The 19,265-nt window shown below is 39.3% G+C and overlaps 1 protein-coding gene across 3 annotated transcripts in view; it reads right to left on the bottom strand.

Moving 5' to 3' along the window:
* The window catches only part of EFR3A (EFR3 homolog A), a 76,713-nt gene extending 65,408 nt beyond the window's left edge, over positions 1-11,305 (bottom strand). The window contains exons 1-3 of one of the 3 annotated variants that reach the window (XM_051778420.1): positions 11,202-11,305; positions 6,733-6,786; positions 857-937 (exon numbers count right to left, since the gene is read on the bottom strand). In XM_051778420.1, coding sequence (XP_051634380.1) covers positions 857-869 — 13 coding nt within the window. In that variant the 5' untranslated portion in view covers positions 870-937; positions 6,733-6,786; positions 11,202-11,305. The remainder of the gene's footprint in view (positions 1-856; positions 938-6,732; positions 6,787-11,201) is intronic. The other 2 variants (XM_051778421.1, XM_051778422.1) reach the window with 2 other exon arrangements.
* Positions 11,306-19,265: the final 7,960 nt, after the last annotated feature.

Below are 19,265 nucleotides of genomic sequence, written 5' to 3'. Positions count from 1 at the left end.
CTTACCTATTAACAGCTTTACAAAACAATCAGGAAAGAGTACTGATTTAATATAATTATACAGCTAAGTGTTAGGTTGAAATTCCTTACTCATTTTCTTACTAAGGAAGGAGTAAGCATTCTCAAACCACAGTTGAAGACTCAGGGTGCCCATTTCAAGCCAAAGCACAGATCATTATCAGCAAAACACTGCACAGGTCCCAGTACAATTCAGAATCACAAATGTGCTCTTGAAAAATGAAAGGACTGAGACCTTTGACAGATCTCAAGTTGGACATCTAAAGGAAGACTGAGTTATAAAGGCAACAACTATTTTTTGAAGTCTTGGAGTCTACAAGTTGTTAGAAAAAGAATCAACAAGGATCATTGAGTCCAACTCCTGGTCCTGTACAGAACAGCCCCAAGAATCACACCATGTGCCTGAGAGCGTCGTCCAAACGCTTCTTGAACTCTTGGCAGACGTAGAAGAGTCTTGTTCATCTACCTACCTCACCTTTCTATTCATTCCTGTCTAATTCCTGCACCAATTAATCTGGAAAGATGTAACTTCCTAGAAATGAAAAAGCACTCTTGGAAAGCCAAGAGAGCTAAACACAGCTACCTTTCCATCTGTAGGAACCTGATTCTCTAGAGAGCCACTGGAGTTCACAGTGGCTGATGGTGGGAAGGAAAGTCCATATAGCAAGGAAAGGAAGGCCAAAATACTTTTAAAAGCAGTTCATCCTGGCTTTTCCAGAGACATGCATTTAATCACATAATGGAAATCTTAACCCCCACTCACCAAAATCAATTTTTCTTTGTTGTCATGCACAAAAAAATAGGACACTTGCATGCATAGTCAGCATGAGCCCTCTTACCCTTTCGTCCCATGACTGAGAAATCAATAGCAAACAAGGCTGCACATGAAGGTTAATCGACTGACAGTTGCAAAGCGATTTCTGTAAATAACAACAACAGCCATATTTTAATAAAACCTGAGAAAACTATTAAGCTACATTTTAACATTTGGTGAATTGTCCATGTATAGTTTAAAAGCACATAAAGGCTTTGATGGGGACTGAATGGACTTTATCTTTAAAGCATTTGATTTTCTATGTCATATGCCCAGATTGTGCACATGTAATTAATAACAGTTGAAAAAATAAATTCCTCAGGTTATGACAACGAATGGATGAAATAAAATTATTAATTTCTTGGCTACACTAAAGTGTGTTCCAAAAGAAATGAAAGAAATGGAAGAATGTATGATGATAATGATGTCACTGGACTTTATTTGCCATATCTTAATAGGAGTGTTTTCCACTTTCTATGGAACTGCTCCTAAACATTAACTTTCCCAAATGGGGTTAGGATGATGTGTACACAGAAATAACAGCTATCAGAAAACAACAAAAGGAACACTTGTTCCATGCAGATTCATTAAAGAATATGGAAGCAACCAACTCACTGGCACTTAAAGTTGCCTAAGGTACCATGAGTTAAATAAACAGATGCACAAACAGTACACTTTTCCAGCTGCAAGTTCCTGTTTTGTTTTTTTTCCTTAGCTTTGTCAAAGGACACATTTAGGGAAGTTACTAGTTTTTCTTTTCATTCCAGAAAAGATAATTCCCTAAAAATCAGCTGCAAAAATTCTATATCTAAGTGTTTACATATTGAAAGCATTTCTTGTATACTACTACGCAAAGAATCCATTATATATTCTGTAGCCACAGTACTATAATAGTTACAGGTATTCTGAAACACATTTATTTTCCTTTTCTGGCCTAGGTCTTGCAAATGGCAAACTGCCAAAGGAAGCCCAACCATGACATTCCCTTGGCAACTGCTTTTCAAGTTTCTGGGTCCCTTCAGTTAGTAGTTGAAAAGGACTTGATACAGGGCTGCTGATGTTTCTCCTCCTGACATAACAGATTCAAGCTGCAGACAATAACTTCAGATACTCCCCCACGTAACTCTTCCATAATAGCCAAAATATGAAAATGTTAAAGAATTATAATCTATTTAACTCTACTGTAAGTAGTCAACGATGCCCTCAGAAAATTAATAGGGTTTCTACTGCCTATAAAATAAATTTAAACAACTATGAAAATGTATTAAGTGGAAGGTCCCATCTAGGGTTTTAAAGTGTGAAGGCTACAAGAGAAACATACTCCAAATGAGGAAAAAAGTATGTTGGATGGAGAGTAGAGACCATTATTAAGAACTATAGTTTAATTTTCAGTAAATACATTAGCATGTTTAGCCCATGAAATATTTATATAGACAAACCTAGTATCACATTAGCCACCATGGGTTCAGAACTGTATTTCGCAGGGAGATGAATCTTCCCTTTTCATTAACAATCTCATTAATATTTATTATATATAAAATAAAAACTAGAATAGCAAACCACAAATAAATGAATTTCCCAAAATTGCTGTGAGGGGAGAAACCCAAAACGAGGAAATTACCTGCACCTTAAAATGTGTTAAGAACATTAAATTCCAGTTAAGAATTCACTCATTTCAAATTCCATTTCAAGTGCTGTTTCCCCTCCTACACTTGGCAAGGAAGCTCTATTCACATAGCAAATTATACTTTTAAAAGTCTAGTGAGTATTTTTGATTTGGGGGGAGGGGTGGGTCGTTTGTTTATTTAAAGCCTATGAAGTAACTGAAAGCAGTAACATCCCTGAATACAATAAAAACCCAAGCACTGTTCAATTGTTATGTCTTCTATTTACTTTCACCTGGCACCAACCACGGAAGCCACCAGCACTTTCCATCTTCTGCCAGAGTAGTTGTCTCTGCACAGACAACTGGCAAAAAGCCACATGGTGTTTGGAAGGCCAAGGAAACACAAGGTTATGCAGTTTGACAAGAAGCAATCTGCACTCAGTATCCTTGGAGGTGCATTCTGAAGCTGCCAAAACCACCGCTTCATTGTAACCAAAACCAGGCCAAATCATGGAATATTTTCCTCATAACTGATACATGCACCTCTCAAATCAGAGCGGTCTCTTTCCAACTGGCAAATATTTGACAGAATAGCGTAGGAGGTGTTCATAATACTAAATTTCAAAGCAGAAACTCAAGGGAAGAATATGGGAAAATAACATTTGGCAAAATCCTAATTTTTATTTATTTGCTCTCTTAATTTACATGTTACAGGCAGTCATAAGGACTTGACAGTCAGCAGCTAAGAACAGTTCAGCACAACAATTATTATTAAAAAAACCCAGAAAAGCAAAGATATAATTAAGTATGTTAATGGCATAAGCCATAAAAGAAGTAAAGGAAAAAAAAAAATCACACACAGAGCTATCACAAGTAAAATACATTCTGGTGTATTCTGATGTCAGCAGGTGCTCTCACCTGTATCACACATCATTCTTCTAGTTCATGCAATTTCATTTTAGCACAAAATTTGCCTTTAAGTTAAATGTTTAATTCAAGTCAGGGAATACAGCCAGTAAGTAGGTTAGCTCTTTCTGGAAAAAAACCCTCATTATCTACCATGCTGCGTTTCAAGCATCTGATTAATAAGTGTGAATATCCAGAACATACTGTTCAAAAAGCAGAGTCTCTTAAACAACTGTTTTGATATATGACTTAGCTATTGCTTTTTTTCCTTAACAGAAGCATTTGTAACATTTCAATCCAAATACGGCCAAAAAAACCCTACCAAAACCACCGATGTTCCATAAGAAAAGCAGGCTAAATGAAATTATTTGCACAAGTTATTTAACAGGGAAATTGAGAGCACACTTGAAGCAAATGAAAAACACATACTGCCTGTATTGCAAAGGCTAACTGGTTATAAGTTCTTTGGTTTTGTTTTTAAATAAAAGGACAAATTAATCTTTTAATCCACAGTTTCTCTGTGATAAAGTACAGCTTAAATGGTTAATAAAATAGCTGTGGCTCAAATCGCTCTGCTCATACTGTATTATAATAGCAATGAGAAAACATATTTGATTTCTCAACATTTCAACATTTGCACGTCAGCTAAAGACACCATGTTTGTAAGCACATCTCACATCAATGCCCATGTTACTTGCACAGGAAAAACTCATTAAGTTTCATACACAAAGAATATAGAGAAAAGGCTCTATATTGGCAAGGCTGACACAAGTGCTGCAGCAATGATAGAGCTTCACACCTCCTCTACAGACTAAATGTCAACACAAATGCCATGCTATGGCTAGTCAAAGCTAAGCACTTTTACATCTTCAGATTTTTCACTATTTTGGACTATTACTGCACTGAGACTAAAACCTTAATATTATTTCATTAAGGACTCAATGCAGACCAAAATCCCCGCATTCCTAAATGTGATCACTGAGCAGAAACATCTATAGAAAATCTGATAACCCAAATATGTAAGAAAGAACCAAAGCAAAGAGAAGTACCCATGACTGAGTTCAGTGAGAAGGGCACTTCTCAGTGTGGGCTAACGACCCACATTCATCTCTCCTCCTCTCAACACCCCATCCCAGTTCTGACCACATGCCTACTTTTTTCCACAGTTAATACTGAACGAGATAAAAAGCATATGGTCCTGTGAATGTTTCATGCACAATAACTTCAAGACTGACTTCCAAAATGTCACTAGGAACAGTTAAAGTCTCCAGAAAGACTAATTAAGTCTTCTTATTCAGTCTTTATGTAATACCAGTATCTTGGCCTCTCCTGGTATTTCCAAACTGCACTTTTAGATCTACACGTTCCTTAACTACTGTACTGGAAATAAAGGGGTAAAATTACCAGCAGGAGCTGATATATAGACTCAGGAAAGCAAGAAGGGCAACACTGGATGAGGGAGTTGGTCAGTAGGACCCAAGAACTCCATCAAACTTTCCTGTTAACCAGATATTATTCTTCTACTTAATTTATAAAGAACTCATTCTAGCATGACAGAAACATTTAAGGAATATATCTCACAGTAACAGCCTTTTCCACATTTTATTCCAAAAGATGTTTGAGTTTCTTCATGCGTGGGATGAGAGAACTCCATGTGAAAAAAATAATAAAATTTAAAACAATCCAGCCTTTTGAAACAACTTTTTTCGCATTTCAAGGACAAATACTTTAAGATTTCAAAGTAACACTAAATAGCAGCAGCCCAGCCCACCAAAATGCTCTGAAAAGAAGCCTATGGAACCTCTAGAGAAGCCTAAATTAGCAGGAAGAAGCTTTTCTTCTCACATGCAACAAAGCTGACATTCTGAAGGCTCTCTCTACCTCTACTGATAATAAGTTAACCAGCCACAAAAAGATGCTTCTTTGCCTTAAAATCCAATCACACTTCATCGCCATCACTTTTGGAAACGAAATATTACGGAAGTACTGCTATGAAATTTCTTAAGAATTGCAATACACACACCTCTGAGGTTCCCTTTCCTTCACCTGTGCACTCAAACCCATTAAAGATAAATAAGTGGCTGCAGAGCTCTGGATGTCTCGCTGCAGATAAACACTGTGATCGGTTGTTTTGGTCTCCTCTAAGTCCCATCTGCTGCAGAAATGCAGGCTCTACACACGTTAGTACTGACGACCCTGAACATAAGCATAACTGGTTTAGAAGAAAAAAATATCGCTTTTCAGTTTAATTGCTTAAAAAACCCACACACTCCTTCACAGCAGCAGTGAGTCCCATGAGAGGGGCCTCAGCAGCACTGACCTGCAGCTGAAGCTTCACCAGCAGGTCCCTGTGTTACAAACCTGAACCCCAGCTGACACAATCCAAGCCAGCAGCTTCTGATGTACATATATGACATAAAACACACATATGTGCCACTAGTCTGTTACAAACCCATGTCTATGCAGAGAAATAATTTCAACCTATTCAGTTTTTACCACAAAAGCAGAAGACACCTAAATACAGTAAGATATTTTACATGACAGTGGTTCAAACAACACAACACAGAATTACTGTAAGGCAGTTCTAGTACCCAGTAGTCATAGCTTATTACAAATCATTGCAAAAAAAAAAGTGCTCAAACATTTCCTCATGAAATTAAACATCTATGAAATCCATTACAAACCTATATAATTAAAGTGCATGCAATATGACTGGTACTGTAACTTTATGAATACTTCTTTATCCTCTGGATAAAGCAGACTGCTTTATCCAAAGTCTGATGTTGGTAATCTTACTAGAGATCATGCAGAATTTTTTCTAAATGAAAAACAGAAAAGATAATCTTTAAAAAATTGTTAAATTAATATTATTATAACACATTTCATAACTTGAGCATTTGTGTTAGTGAAATTTGCTACTCTTGAAGGTAACTTGATTCTTAGAGAAATCTGCCTCAAAAATCTCACTTAACTTTGAATGTTAAAAATTTTAAGCCTTATCACTTTTTATCCCAAATACTGATTCTATGCCCTATAAACACTAGTTACCATTTTCCAAAGTTAGGATTATAGCTATATCAGAATACCTTTTTATTTTTTGAATACAACTATTTCAGAATATACTTTAAATCACAAAATTAATCAGTGTTAAACTGTGAATTTCTGATCAAAAAGGAAAATGCAGAGCCCATACTGGGTTCTTTGAAAAATATATGGAGATTTATAGAGACCAGATAACACTGAGATCTTAAAGCTCCTAAAAATGATGGCAAGTATAATGTTTCTTTTTTCCATTTTAATTTTGCAAGAATTTTTAAACCCCAAAGAAAATATCTAATAGTAAACACCCCTAAATATTGTCTTAATGTACTTAAGGTAAGAATACTTACTGGCAGGCATTATTAATCAGGAATCTGTCTTCAATTTTGCAAAAATATAATAAACTATAAAGAAAACAAACAAACAAAAAGTCAAGACAACAGCTTTAGACAATTTACACCCAAATAAGCACACTAACTTCTGCAGAATGAGCCAAAGTCACATTCTTCAGCTCCAACACCAAAGAGGCTGTTACCACAGAAACCCAGATATCATTTTATCTGACCAGACTATCTGTAGGTTTTGCCAGCCTTGAAATGCAGTCATTCCATTCCCGCCTTTGATGCCGGAATAAACATTTTTCTCTGCTTGAGTTGGGATGACCTTTCCAACTACCACAGTTTCAGGAAGCTAAACTGGGTACAGCCTCACAGGATACTTCCCCTTCAGATGGAAATTACAGCACTTCCCCACTAAAATGCCTGTGAGAGGTTTCTGTTCAAGGCTATGAAAAAACAAGGTGTGTAACACTTTCTAGGGCATTTTTCTCCCAGTATCAAAAAAGGCAGATTTTGTAGATCAGAGTGCAAAGTACTATAAACATCAGCTGACCAAAGGATTTTTGATGCAATTAAATATATTCATACAATTAACTCAATTGAAGTTACAACAAGCTACTTTGAGGATAGAAGTAGCCTAATCTACCGTTTAATTAACTAGCATTAAAGTACGAATCATTTGAAGATTTTTCTATATTAAAGCAGCGCATTTTAGGTTTCATTAACTGCCCAATGCAAACTCCCTGCAAATGTACCTTTCCACAAATGAAAACAAAATCTCAGTTAAAGACACTGAGTTTTGCTGTTTTAAAAAAATACAATAAAAAATTAAAGATATTAATCTAAGAATTGCATGTATATGTACACCAAAAAAACATAATTCCAGAGACTGCTAACGTGCTAATGTGAGAATAAACATTTTATTTGGTCATATGTTTTAATGAGCACACATTAAAGCAATACTCATAGTTACTAAAAATAAACTTTATTCTCATTGTACACGTATTTCAATCAAAGGCTGCAATTTGCTGACAGCAACTGTGAATAAAAATAGCAGTTCAAAGTAATTTATTTAAAATAACCCTTCCTATTAGAAAGCTGTGTGCGTCCCTCTCCAAGGACAGAGTGAGAAACACTGTAATTTTATAAAAGAAAACATGCTGTGGATTGTGATGGTCAACAGATACATGGAAAAGCAAAATCTTTAATTCAGAGTGTAGTTAATTTAGTTGAGAGATTACAGTAGTCAGATTTACTGGCATATTAGAACACAAAAACGCAAAGAACCTGGTGACAGTTTCAGGGAGTCAAGTGCCAGAGACTCTGAGTGTTTTACTGACCATCACCAGCAATCAGGAAATGACTGCTGCTGCCAGGAAAGTCAACTCACTTTGGAAGATATTAATGCAGAAACTACCAGAAAAGTTATATAAGCAACTAAAACAAGCAGAAGACATTTGGTTCTGTTTTTAAATAATTAACTGGATTTTTAATAATTTTAAGATCTGTAACAGAACCAAAAATTCAATATAGAGGTGGCCTGGCTTCTACATGCAGAACAGACCACACAATTCCCTCTCCATAAAGCCTTCAATCACTGCCTCATTTTGCCTAGGGCAAAGTTTAATCCACAGATACTGTTTTCTGTTCCAGCAGAACAGAACTAAACTAAACCAAACCAAGAAGCTTCCCACCATGAGTCTGCTCAGAGGTTTGTCACTGAATAAAATTTTACATAGTGTGAGAAAAAAAAACCTCCACAGAATCTGAAGCAGAACTTGGCTCCAATTAAAAGAGAGAGATGGAAAATCATGAGATACCATTTAGATTACTAAACAGCGCCTAACACTGTTTTAACATATTCCATGTCATTTTGTGACATTTGAGAGATTACCAGAAGCAACTTAAGGATGTATACAGTGTTTCTAGCACCAAAGGAACTGGCTCTTGGATATTAAAATGGTAAATAAAATCATGTCTGCTTTTTTGTGGAGGATTAAAACTTATTTTGTTTTCCCAGGGATATAACAATAATTCTAAATACAATTATAATCAAAGTGCAATGATAGTGAATGTACCTTAAAAGGCCGATCAACACCTGCACATCATGCAAGAGTCACTATTCTGAACAAAACCTTTTAGTTTAGAGAAGATTCTACACAATTTGGGCAGCATAGGAAACATGTCAATGTGTTGTTCTAGCAGAACAAGAATGAAAATACAGTTTGTTAGACTTGCTGATTTTTTTTTCATTAACTAACCTGGGATCTGAAATTAAAGGATAGTTTATAAGCACAAATTAGTTATTATTATCACAAGATTCCATAAGTGGCACTGAAAGCCAAACAGAAAAGCAAAGATCTTTTTCCTGCCTAAAAGAGTGGATCTCTTTAAAAGACTTAAAATGGAAAAACGTACATAACCTTGTGCTATGGGCAAAGGAATAAAAGTCAGCATATCTGAGTTTTTGTACTTTCTTCTAATAAGCCCTCTAATATGTTATTCTATTATGTAACACCATAGATGTTTAACTTGATTTTAAGTCTTCAAAGTGAAATTGTCAGCTGGGCACTGATTCATTCCTCCAGCTTAAGCCAACGAAAAGCAGAGGTTTAAGCAACCCAAGCTAGTCAGGCATGAACTGAAAAATTAAAAATCCACTGCACATTAAGTTTTTACATCACTCATATTTCCTACTTGAAAAATTAATCAATGCCTTTAGCTTTGAAGGTAGGAAAATGGCCAGTGCAATGCAAGATTAATAAGTCACATACTCATTCCTAAATACAGACAAGTCAGGCTCCAGCTCCACCTACCAGAACCCAAAAATGCAAGATAAGAATGGATTTACATAGCACACTGTAATTCTGTGAAAGTACCTGACTTTATTTTGAATTAGCTTTCTCAGGTGAAGAAGCAATGCCATGCATGAGCCCAGTTAATGAGACTACCCTGTTCTCCTCCCTAAGACGGAATACAACTACAGAAAACAGGATTTGTTTCTACTTAAAAAAATTAAGTATCTTCAAAGTTGTTTAAAAATTGTACAGTAACCTTACAAGTATTACTCCTTATAGTGTTAGGCTGGGCACTTAAAAGTCACTGATACCTACCAAAGCTGTTTCGTACTCTTTATAATTCAGATTTCATAATTAGAAGTGTAATCCCCTTTTATTATACTTGAAGTTTGACTGCCAAGTCTGATTAGTATTCTAATGCCTCCCTCAACTTGCATATAACATGAAATTTTTTCATTCTTTTCTCCTGAACAAGTTTGGATCAGAAGTAGAGAGAAGGTACTGGCCATCATTAATCACAAACATTTTCATAACAGGATTAAATATAAAATATGTAGTTTTAAAACAGTTACAAACTGTACTCTATTTCCCATCTTTGCAAAGTTTTTCCTGAATCAGAAATTAAATCATTATAGAAGCATTTTTTTAAACAAATATTAAAAGGCTTAATGGATAAGCCCTTAGGCATATCAGGGCACTACAGTCAAGGTTTCAACTCCAAAGTGCCAATTTCTCAGAGAAATTTCACCATATGTTTAAAAGCATCCAGGCAGAGTCTTCCAACAAGATGCCCTGATGTTATTTGAGAAGACACTTCAAATTATCTAGAATGAATTACAAATAATTCAGGAAGTAATGGTCTATAAAATCCCAAAGTCTTGGCTGTTAACTCTGGTTTTAGCTTACCTACTCGATTTGCACAGCAAACATTTGATGTACCTTTACAAAGTATAAAATCTGGGCAAGCAAACTTGGTTTTGATAAAGGCATTTAAACTCTGGTTCTAAGTTAGTGGCTTTCCCACAAGTTCTACAACAGAGCAGAGATCTATGCAATCCGGGATCCTTTCTTCCCTCTGTATCAGCTAAAAGTACGACGGGATCCCTTCCTAGATGTATTCAGAGACTGTACTATAATTAGTTCTTAATAATAGGATTTGTGAATCTACACCCCAATTATTCAAAGCACGGCTCCGTGACTCACAATTAACTTTAAAGCAGAAGACGAAGCTACGAAAGCTCACAGTGCCGTCTGTCTGTAAATCTGCATTGCGTTCGGTTAATATCTCGCTGTGTTAACGTCCATTTGAGGAAAACTCGCTGAGGGAAATCCCAAAGCCACAGCCCTCCCTGGGGAAGGAGGGGGGAATCCCCCCGGCACAGCTCCTGTGGGAAGCAGCCCCTCGTTCCGGGGGCGGAGAGCCAATATTCCCAAGAGGACCACAGGGACACCCCCGAGCCGCCGTCCCAGCGGGTCTGGGCTGAGGCGATGCCCTGAGGATTCTGCTCCCGCCGCAGCCGGGCGGCCTGAGCCTCCCGCCACCCTCTCAGCGCCCGCCCCTCTGGCGCGTCCTTCGCGGTCCCGAGCGTGGAGAGAGGGAAGGGAGCGGAAGGTCTGGAAGAGGAGGCGGCTGTGAGGGTGAGCGCGGGTGACGGGAGCGCTGCCGGGCTGCCCGAGACTCACCTCAACCACCGCTCCCGCTCAGCTCCGCAGCCGCCATCTTCCCCCACCCCTTGTTGAGGTGCGCGGGGCGCAGTGCACGCCGGGAGCTGTAGTTCTGTTGAAAACCGTGCTTTGCCCCTCTCCGCCCATCTGTTCCGCACGGAGGAACACCGAGGGCTCACGGCGGACGAAGGAGCGCCTCGGCACGGCTCGGGGGAACAGCCTCGGGCATGGAGCCGGCTTGGCAGCGCCAGGCGCGGGGCAGGCGGGCGGAGACCTCCGCGGTGGACTACAACTCCCAGCAGCCCTTGCGGCGCGGACACGTCGGGTCATGTGTCCGGGCGCCCGCCGGGACAGGGGCGGCCGTGAGGGAGGATCCGAGAGTTGGGTGGGAGTTTGTCCTGCTATCCATCGGATCGGGGCTATGGGACCAGCGGTGGCTGTGCTGAGGCTCCCCTCAGCCGTGGACTGAAAGAAGGAGAAGGGGAGGACGAGTAGTGCTTGGGGGCTGCGCTAAGACCAGAGCTCAAATCCACCTACACAGAACGTGGTGCCAAACCCCAGTGAGAATCGTGTGAAACCCAAGGCAGCACAACCTCTTAGTCTGTTCTCCTGGAAATAATACTGCTGGCTTCCAAATCTGGTGCCTTTGATGCCTGGTTTTCTAGACGGGCAAGGGGAAATCTGAAAAGTGTTTCATTGAATCATAGAATCGTTAAGTTTGGAAAAGACCTCCAGTATCGAGTCCAGCCTTTGATCGGTAGTCACCTTGTCTAGTGACCTTAAGTGCCAGGTCCAGTCATTTCTTGAGCGTTTTCAGGGATGGTGACTTCACCATTGTCCTGACAGCCCCTTCCAATGCTTGACCACTCTTTCAGTGAAGAAATTCTCTCTGATGAACAACCTGAACTTCCCCTGGCACAGCTTGAGGCCATTTCCTCTTGTCCTGTCACTTGTTGCCTGGGAAAAGAGACCAACCCCCATCTGGCTACAGCCTCCTGTCAGGGAGTTGTAGAGAGCAGGAAGGTCTCTCCTGAGCCTCCTTTTTTCCAGACTAAACACCCCCAGCTCCCTCAGCTGCTCCTCACAGGACTTGTGCTCCAGACCCTTCCCCAGCTCTGCTGCCCTTCTCTGGACATGCTCCAGCATCTCAATGTCTGTGTTGTTGTGAGGGGCCCAAAACTGAAACCAGGATCTGAGGTGCGGCCTCACCGGTGCCCCCTTTGGCTACAGGGGGACGATCACTGCCCTGGTCCTGATGGTCACACTATTGCTGACACAGGCCAGGATGCCATTGGCCTTCTTGGCCACCTGGGCACAAAGTGGCTCATATTCAGCCACTGTTGATCAGCACCCCCAGGTCCTTTTCCTCAGGGCCACTTCCAGACACTCTTCCCCCAGCCTGCAGTGCTGCAGGGGTTATTTGTGACCCAAGTGCAGGACCTGGCACTTCAGCTCAGCCCATTAATGCAGCCTATAGCCCCTAACAGCCCCTTTCCTGTTGTAGTCCCTTCTGAGGGAAGACATCAATCCAACTTCCAGGTTAGGTGGATGAGTCCATTTGAGTTTATATATTTTACTGACTTCAGGTCTGCTCATGTTGCATCTATTAACGACTAACATTTTATTTTCTTACACTTTTTGAATCTATTTTCTTTCCTTTCAACAATAGTCGAAACAGGATCAGTATCTCTCAATTGTGTTCTTGAAAATAATCCCTAAAAATGTGAATTGAGGAGGTGAGATGTCTACACGTCTTGCAGTTTTCAGCATTATCCAAGGCATGTTAATTTGCAAAAATTGATCAGACTATCACATGTGGGTGCAACTGGGGGAGTGAAAGGAAGAAACTAAAGTCCTTCTTGTTTGCTTATATGATTTCTGAAATACGGCTTATGGTTTTGAACTCTTGGGGCCAAACATAATGAAAGTGATAACACATAGTGAACAGTCGTACTCAATATGCGTGTTGAGTCACTGCCTGCAAAGCAGAACATGTTGGAATTGCCATGCAATTTATTGATGTTTCTGCCAACAACAGTCAGCACTGGGATATTTTGTAGAGCTACATTTGTCCTTTGTCCTTTAAGTACAGCTGGTAATAATAATCCTCCTCGTTATTTTCAGAAACCTAGAGGAAAGTTTTAAAAAAATTTTTCATCAGCCAAAAATATGAATTAATTATCTCACCCTTAACTCATGTCAGATGCAGCTTTAGTTCAAAGATCATTCTTCCATCCATCAGCTCCAGGCAGTCTGCTCTGTTTATTGAAGTGTTTCATTCCAGCTATTTGTCTCATTTTTCTATTAGCTGTGCATAAGAGCATGCAGGCTCCAGTGTGCTCATCAAGCCATAGGGTTTCACCAAAATGCTGGCAAGTAGTGCAGTTACCAGATCTTACTAATTGTCTGAATGAGACAAGCAGCGAGCCAGGTTGGTGTTCATTCAGCCAATACTCACGGATATAAATGTAACATCCTAATTTCTCTTTAACAGTTTAAAACCAAAATTTCAGTTGCCTGATGACGTTACAGATCCTCTTTCTGTGATTAATACCTTTTATTCTCTGAGGCTTATGAAAAAATTTTCCTCCATTTTTATTGTGTTGCAAGCATCTGTGAATATGGAGTAGCCTTATAAAACTCAAATCACAAAATAAATATAGTGTTGGGATTGAGGTTTGTTTGAAGAAAGCTAGCATGTTTTAAAGCAGGCCTCTTTTACGACATTATTACATAAACCATGGGGTATCTAATATTCAATAAAAGTCAATAAAGCTCTAGCGTAATTGTAGTGTTGTTATTCAAAACAACTGTTTTCCTAATTCAATTTCAAAACAGAGGAAACAGCTGTAGTCTATGAATATGCATGTGTTGATCTCTTTGAGCTTCCTTATGTGCTATATAATGGGTAACAAATTTAGTTGTGAAATACGAGAATTTTTTGGTTTAGTGAGGATGGCAGAAGAGTATCCAGATACCTTTCTGTCCAACACCAATTTTTCATTTATTGTCAATGAAAGACAGACTTGATCATTTGACCACACGAAGGTGACAATCACACTACCCAGTAAGATTAAGAAAATGTTGAATTGCATACATATAATATTGCTGCATGACTAATTTGCAGCCAAACTGTCTTATTTTACTCCCCTTCATCCCAAGCCCAGGTAAGTGGACTGCCCAGTTTGGCTTGAACATCTCCTAAATCTCCTGGAGCACCAGTTCATACATGTGTTGATCCCAATATACACAAAATTCCATGGCTCAAGGGACCTGCCTCTACATTTCTTTAAAAAGTGATTGTCATAATTTTGGAGCGGATCCAACAGAGGACAGCAGAGATAATTAGGGGACTGGAGCATCTCTCTTAACAGGAAAGGCTGAGGGAGCTGGGAATGTTCAGCCTCGAGAAGAGACAACTGAGGGGACCTCATCCTTGCCTGTCAGTATCTGAAGGGAGGGTGTCAGCAGGATGGACCAGGCTCTGCTCGGTGGTGCCCAGCAATAGGACAAGAGGCAATGGGAGGTTCCACCTGAATTATGAGTGACCGTGCACTGGAACAAATTGCCCAGAGAGGTTGTGGAGTCTCCCTCATGGAGATATTTAAGAACCGTCTGGACACACCCCTGTGCCGTGTGCTCTGGGATGACCCAGCTTGAGCAGGGAGGTTGGACCAGACGACCCACTGTGGCCCTTTCCAACCTGACCCATTCTGTGATTCTGTGATCATTACATCAGCAGAGCTTTTAGAGCTTTCACCCTAGTAGCATCTAAAGTGTGAGACAGAAATGTCCTGTTCTGAAGCCAATAATAAAATGTGAATTGCATGAGTAATTTGGCAGCAACAGTTCTATGTTTTCTACTTGGATTACTAATTCACCTAAAAGTACAATCAAATGTTCAGTGTCTGCAGCAAGCAGCAAAAAGTACCTTAGTTTGAAATGCTCATGGAGGTTCAAAAGGATATCAGGAATGAATAGTTAGCCTTAGATGGTCCAAGAGAATGAGCTCTTCAAGGAGTTTTAAAGAAAATTAAAAAAACCCTGAAGGAATTAATGTACCCTAACAACCATATAATACAGGAATGACAGGAAGTTAATATTATTTTTGTACAGTCAAGTTTAAAATGTTGTAGATAGAGAAAAAGAGATAAGGAAATGTACAGTACTCATCAACAGAAATGATTAGAGGCTGGATTGATGAGCATTAATAATTCAATTGCTGAGCAATTATAATTCATTATAGCATTTATTTTGGCTTTCATTAGTGAGAACACAGGAGTTTTCATAGCAAGGACTCCTTTACTTGCTCGACCACCAGTAAAGAAAGCCACTCACAGGCATTTCACTGAGATATGTTTTATTTATAAAAAAGTCAGTCACCAAAGGAATAATCATTTTGTTAATATGTTTGTTGGTGTATTTTTCCAACCTTGTATTTTTATGGTTGATTCTGTAAATGAGTGGTAATTACACTATTTTATGACCATCTAAATGTAGCTGATGATAGAAGGTGTTTCTACCAAGTGTTGTTAGACTGCAGAGATCAAATCCTCAGGGCCTCTGTTAGGACTTTTACTCTGTCGTTGTTCATTTTGTCGGGAGTCATGGTGGATGCCAACTGACAACATTAACCAGCCATGAAAAGCAGAGCAGAGAGTTCATGCCAATTCCTCCCTCCAAACTATCCAGTAGTTCCTGGTTGATCTCTCTTTTTTTTTTCCCAGTCTCGTCTCAAGTGATAGCTCTCAGTGACAGCTCTGCTCACTGGGAAGACAGCTGTCAGAGGGACAGCAAAAATAGATTGGAATGACTACAATTTTTTTTAGAAATTCCAAGGAAGTGCTGAGCAGCCACTGTCAGAAAAGTCAGTGTCTTGCAGATGTCTCAGAGCAAGAATCTTACAATTGCAGCCAAATTCTCCAAATACTTTTCAAAACTATGGCCATATACACTTGGAGAGGAAATTTCACTGTTAAAGATGTCAATATTAGAGAATCCTCAGATGTGTAAGAGAAGTTATCATATCTACACACATTTGATAACAAATAATAGTTTAGATTCGGAGGTGTTTTATTCTTATGTCATTAATTGTCTTAAAGATGCTTTGCAAAATGGAGGAGACATTCTTATTCCATTGGATTACATACTTTCCATCCTTTCCTCTGGCATCAGAAGTGTCTATAATGATGATTTTTCTGGCAGATTGGAGCGTTTTTGATAGATTTTATATTTAGGATAGGCGGTGTTTCTATAAAGTAAAAGGGGTTATAATACCATATTAAAATGAGGTCTGTGTTATTAAAATTTGACTTACTTGTCCAACTGGGAACAGAAGGGGAATGAAGTACAGAGCTTTCACCAATCCAAAGTGGGTGGCAATGTGATGCCTCACACACGGCATGTGACACTCAGATTTCCCGAAGTGTTGTCTGTAAGGACACGTGCATGGGTCCCAGCTGATCCCATTGCAGTTTTTCATGATCCGAATTAGTAACTCTGTATATTAGAAAATTTCCCACTCCATTCCACTGAGCTGCTGATGTACCTTGGCATATTCTGTATGTCTTCACTTGAAGCATTCTCTTCCCTCTGCTACAAAATAGGAGAGTAATGTCAAAATGTTTTATTACCATAACATCCAAAAATAGAATCTAATTATTCTCTTCCATTTTCAGCCTTGGCTAGATTATTTTTTTGAGAATCAATTAAAACCCTTTAGAAAAGAATGAATGTGCTCCAAAAATCTTTGCTTTTGCTGCAAAGAATGTTTGTTCCATGTCATTTAAAGTACTGTTAACAAATAATGCATATTATGTCCCATGTTTTTTTTTTAATTTTTACTTGATTTCTAGGGCTTTTGCAATCACGCTGGCCAGTCTCTAATAACCTGGGAACCAACAGGCCAAATTCAGCCACAATAAACACGAATAGAAGTCTAACAGATAAAACGGTTCTGGAGGATTTGTGAAAATTTATTCAGTGGTTGGCAAGAGTGAACTGAATTAGTGATCTCACTGAGAGAAAAAAGCCTGACATGAACTCGACATTTTTTTGTTGGCCTGGCCATGCTGTGTGTACAAACTACAGGCACAACCAACGTCAGACAGCACAGACACACCAAGCCAGGCCTAATGTGTGCTTCTTTCATCCCAGCTGGCAGTGAGGGAATGTGGGGGGGCTACTAAAACTATCAGGGTATGACATAATGATGAAAATAAACAAAAAAAATTAGGCAGGAATATTTTTCAGAGAAATGGGCATAAAATTATCACATTAACTATATTAACTATTTTAAGTGTATCAAAACTAAGTAGGATATTCATCCCTTTCTGTCACAAAACATTTCCCAGTTTTCTTTACCCTATTACCAGAAGTAGTATCTGTTTGGCAAGAAGACCTAGGCTGGGGAAAAAGCCTGAAACACGGACACAAAGAGGAAACTGGGACTGTGAGGAGGAGTCAGTGACATCCTGAAACATGGAGTGGCATTAGGAGAGCAGAGCTTGGGAATCCCTCTTGGTTGAAATGCACAGGGTCATCTATGCTCAGTACAGCATCCTCTCTCCTGTGTTAAGAACAGACTCTGAAGCACGGGAATCCCCCTGCCCCTCTACTGGTACCTGATCTTTTTAAGAAGTACCGGTTAACTGGAAATACTGGGGCTAGGGTCTTGGATCACATAATTTCATATATTTTAAAAAATAAATTCCCCCCTGCCCCAACTATAGGTGATTCCATAAGTTTTTGTTCAGCTGATTTATAATGTTTTAATCCTTCCTGTGTCATTTAGATAAATTTTGAAATAATACTACATGGAGCAAAACTCCCGGAAGATGAAATCCCGGAAGATTTCATTTTGAAAATAACAATATAGATGTAATATTTTTTTTTCTACTTTTTCTAATCATAGTTTGGCACATACATCAGATTTGCATTTTTCTGCAAAGTTACAATGCGGGCAATACATAAATAAGTCACTGAGCTCTATTTAAAAAATACCAGGAGATGGCGTGTGACTCCTTAATTTCCTCCCTCAGACTCAAGCACATAGTTTTGCACTTTGAGTACCTGATCATATATATGCATTTGCTTCCACTTGGACTTCTGCCATGTTTTAGGAACATAGCAATTAGTGTTTACCAAATGAGAAGCTATTCTCTAATTTGTTTGCTCGTCACTGTTCAGCGTATTCCTCAGTGGAGCATTTGTTACCTCTTCAGATTTTGCTTTTATAACTTAACTTCCTTGTGGACTTTTGCCTTAGTGCTCATCAATACTTATCTGAGTTCCTCACAAAATGTACATGTTAATTTGGTTTATACAGCACCTTTTTGAGATGAGTACATAAGATACTTTTACCTCATTTGAACTGACGCACAGAGAGATTAAGGTCTGGGATACAGAGTTTACAATGCAGAAAACTTGTTGGGTTTTCTTTTCTGAAGTATTTATCTAGGACAATTGCTACTGCTATGCCATATGGCCCCTTGCAGAAGCAAACACTGTCAATGCCTACCTGCTAATTTCCAGTATCTCCAGTGGTTTCCCACTCCAATCCTGTCTCCTAGGTCTAAAATGGACAACTGGAAAAAATGTAAAGTAGTTGCTAAGGGCAAGATAGGGTTTGTGGGTTCTGGGAGAGATGGGAGACCCATAGTTCAGGAGGGAGACTAAGTATAGGAGATGGTGGGAGAGGAGAAGGATAGGTGGAGGTAAAGCCCCTGTGCCCAACTGTATCCCAGTCTTCCAGAGTCATGCTGACATCACTCAATATTCCTCACCAAAAGCCCACCCAAATTCCTCTGCTTGCCTCACAGTCCCTTGGTCTTCCCAGACCCTGCATGAATTTCTCATATTTTCCTTTAGTCATCTCCTGCCATCTTTCTTTTTCCCCACTTGCTGTCCATATTACCAAGTTGAATTTTACCTACAGAGCTGAAAGACTGTAGTGGGTTGACCCTGGCCAGTTACCAGGTACCCACAAAAGCCGCTCTCTCACTCTCCTTCTGCAACTAGACAGAGGAGAGAGGAAAAAACAGCTAAGGATTCATGAGTAGAGATAAGAGCTGGGAAAGGTCA

This window comes from Manacus candei, unplaced genomic scaffold, assembly GCF_025592945.1.
Source record: "Manacus candei isolate 608988 ecotype Guabito, Panama unplaced genomic scaffold, ASM2559294v1 h1tg000013l, whole genome shotgun sequence".
Classification (NCBI taxonomy): Eukaryota; Metazoa; Chordata; class Aves; order Passeriformes; family Pipridae; genus Manacus; species Manacus candei.
Note: the sequence above shows the minus strand (reverse complement) of the source record. Positions and strands in the feature narration are given on the sequence as shown.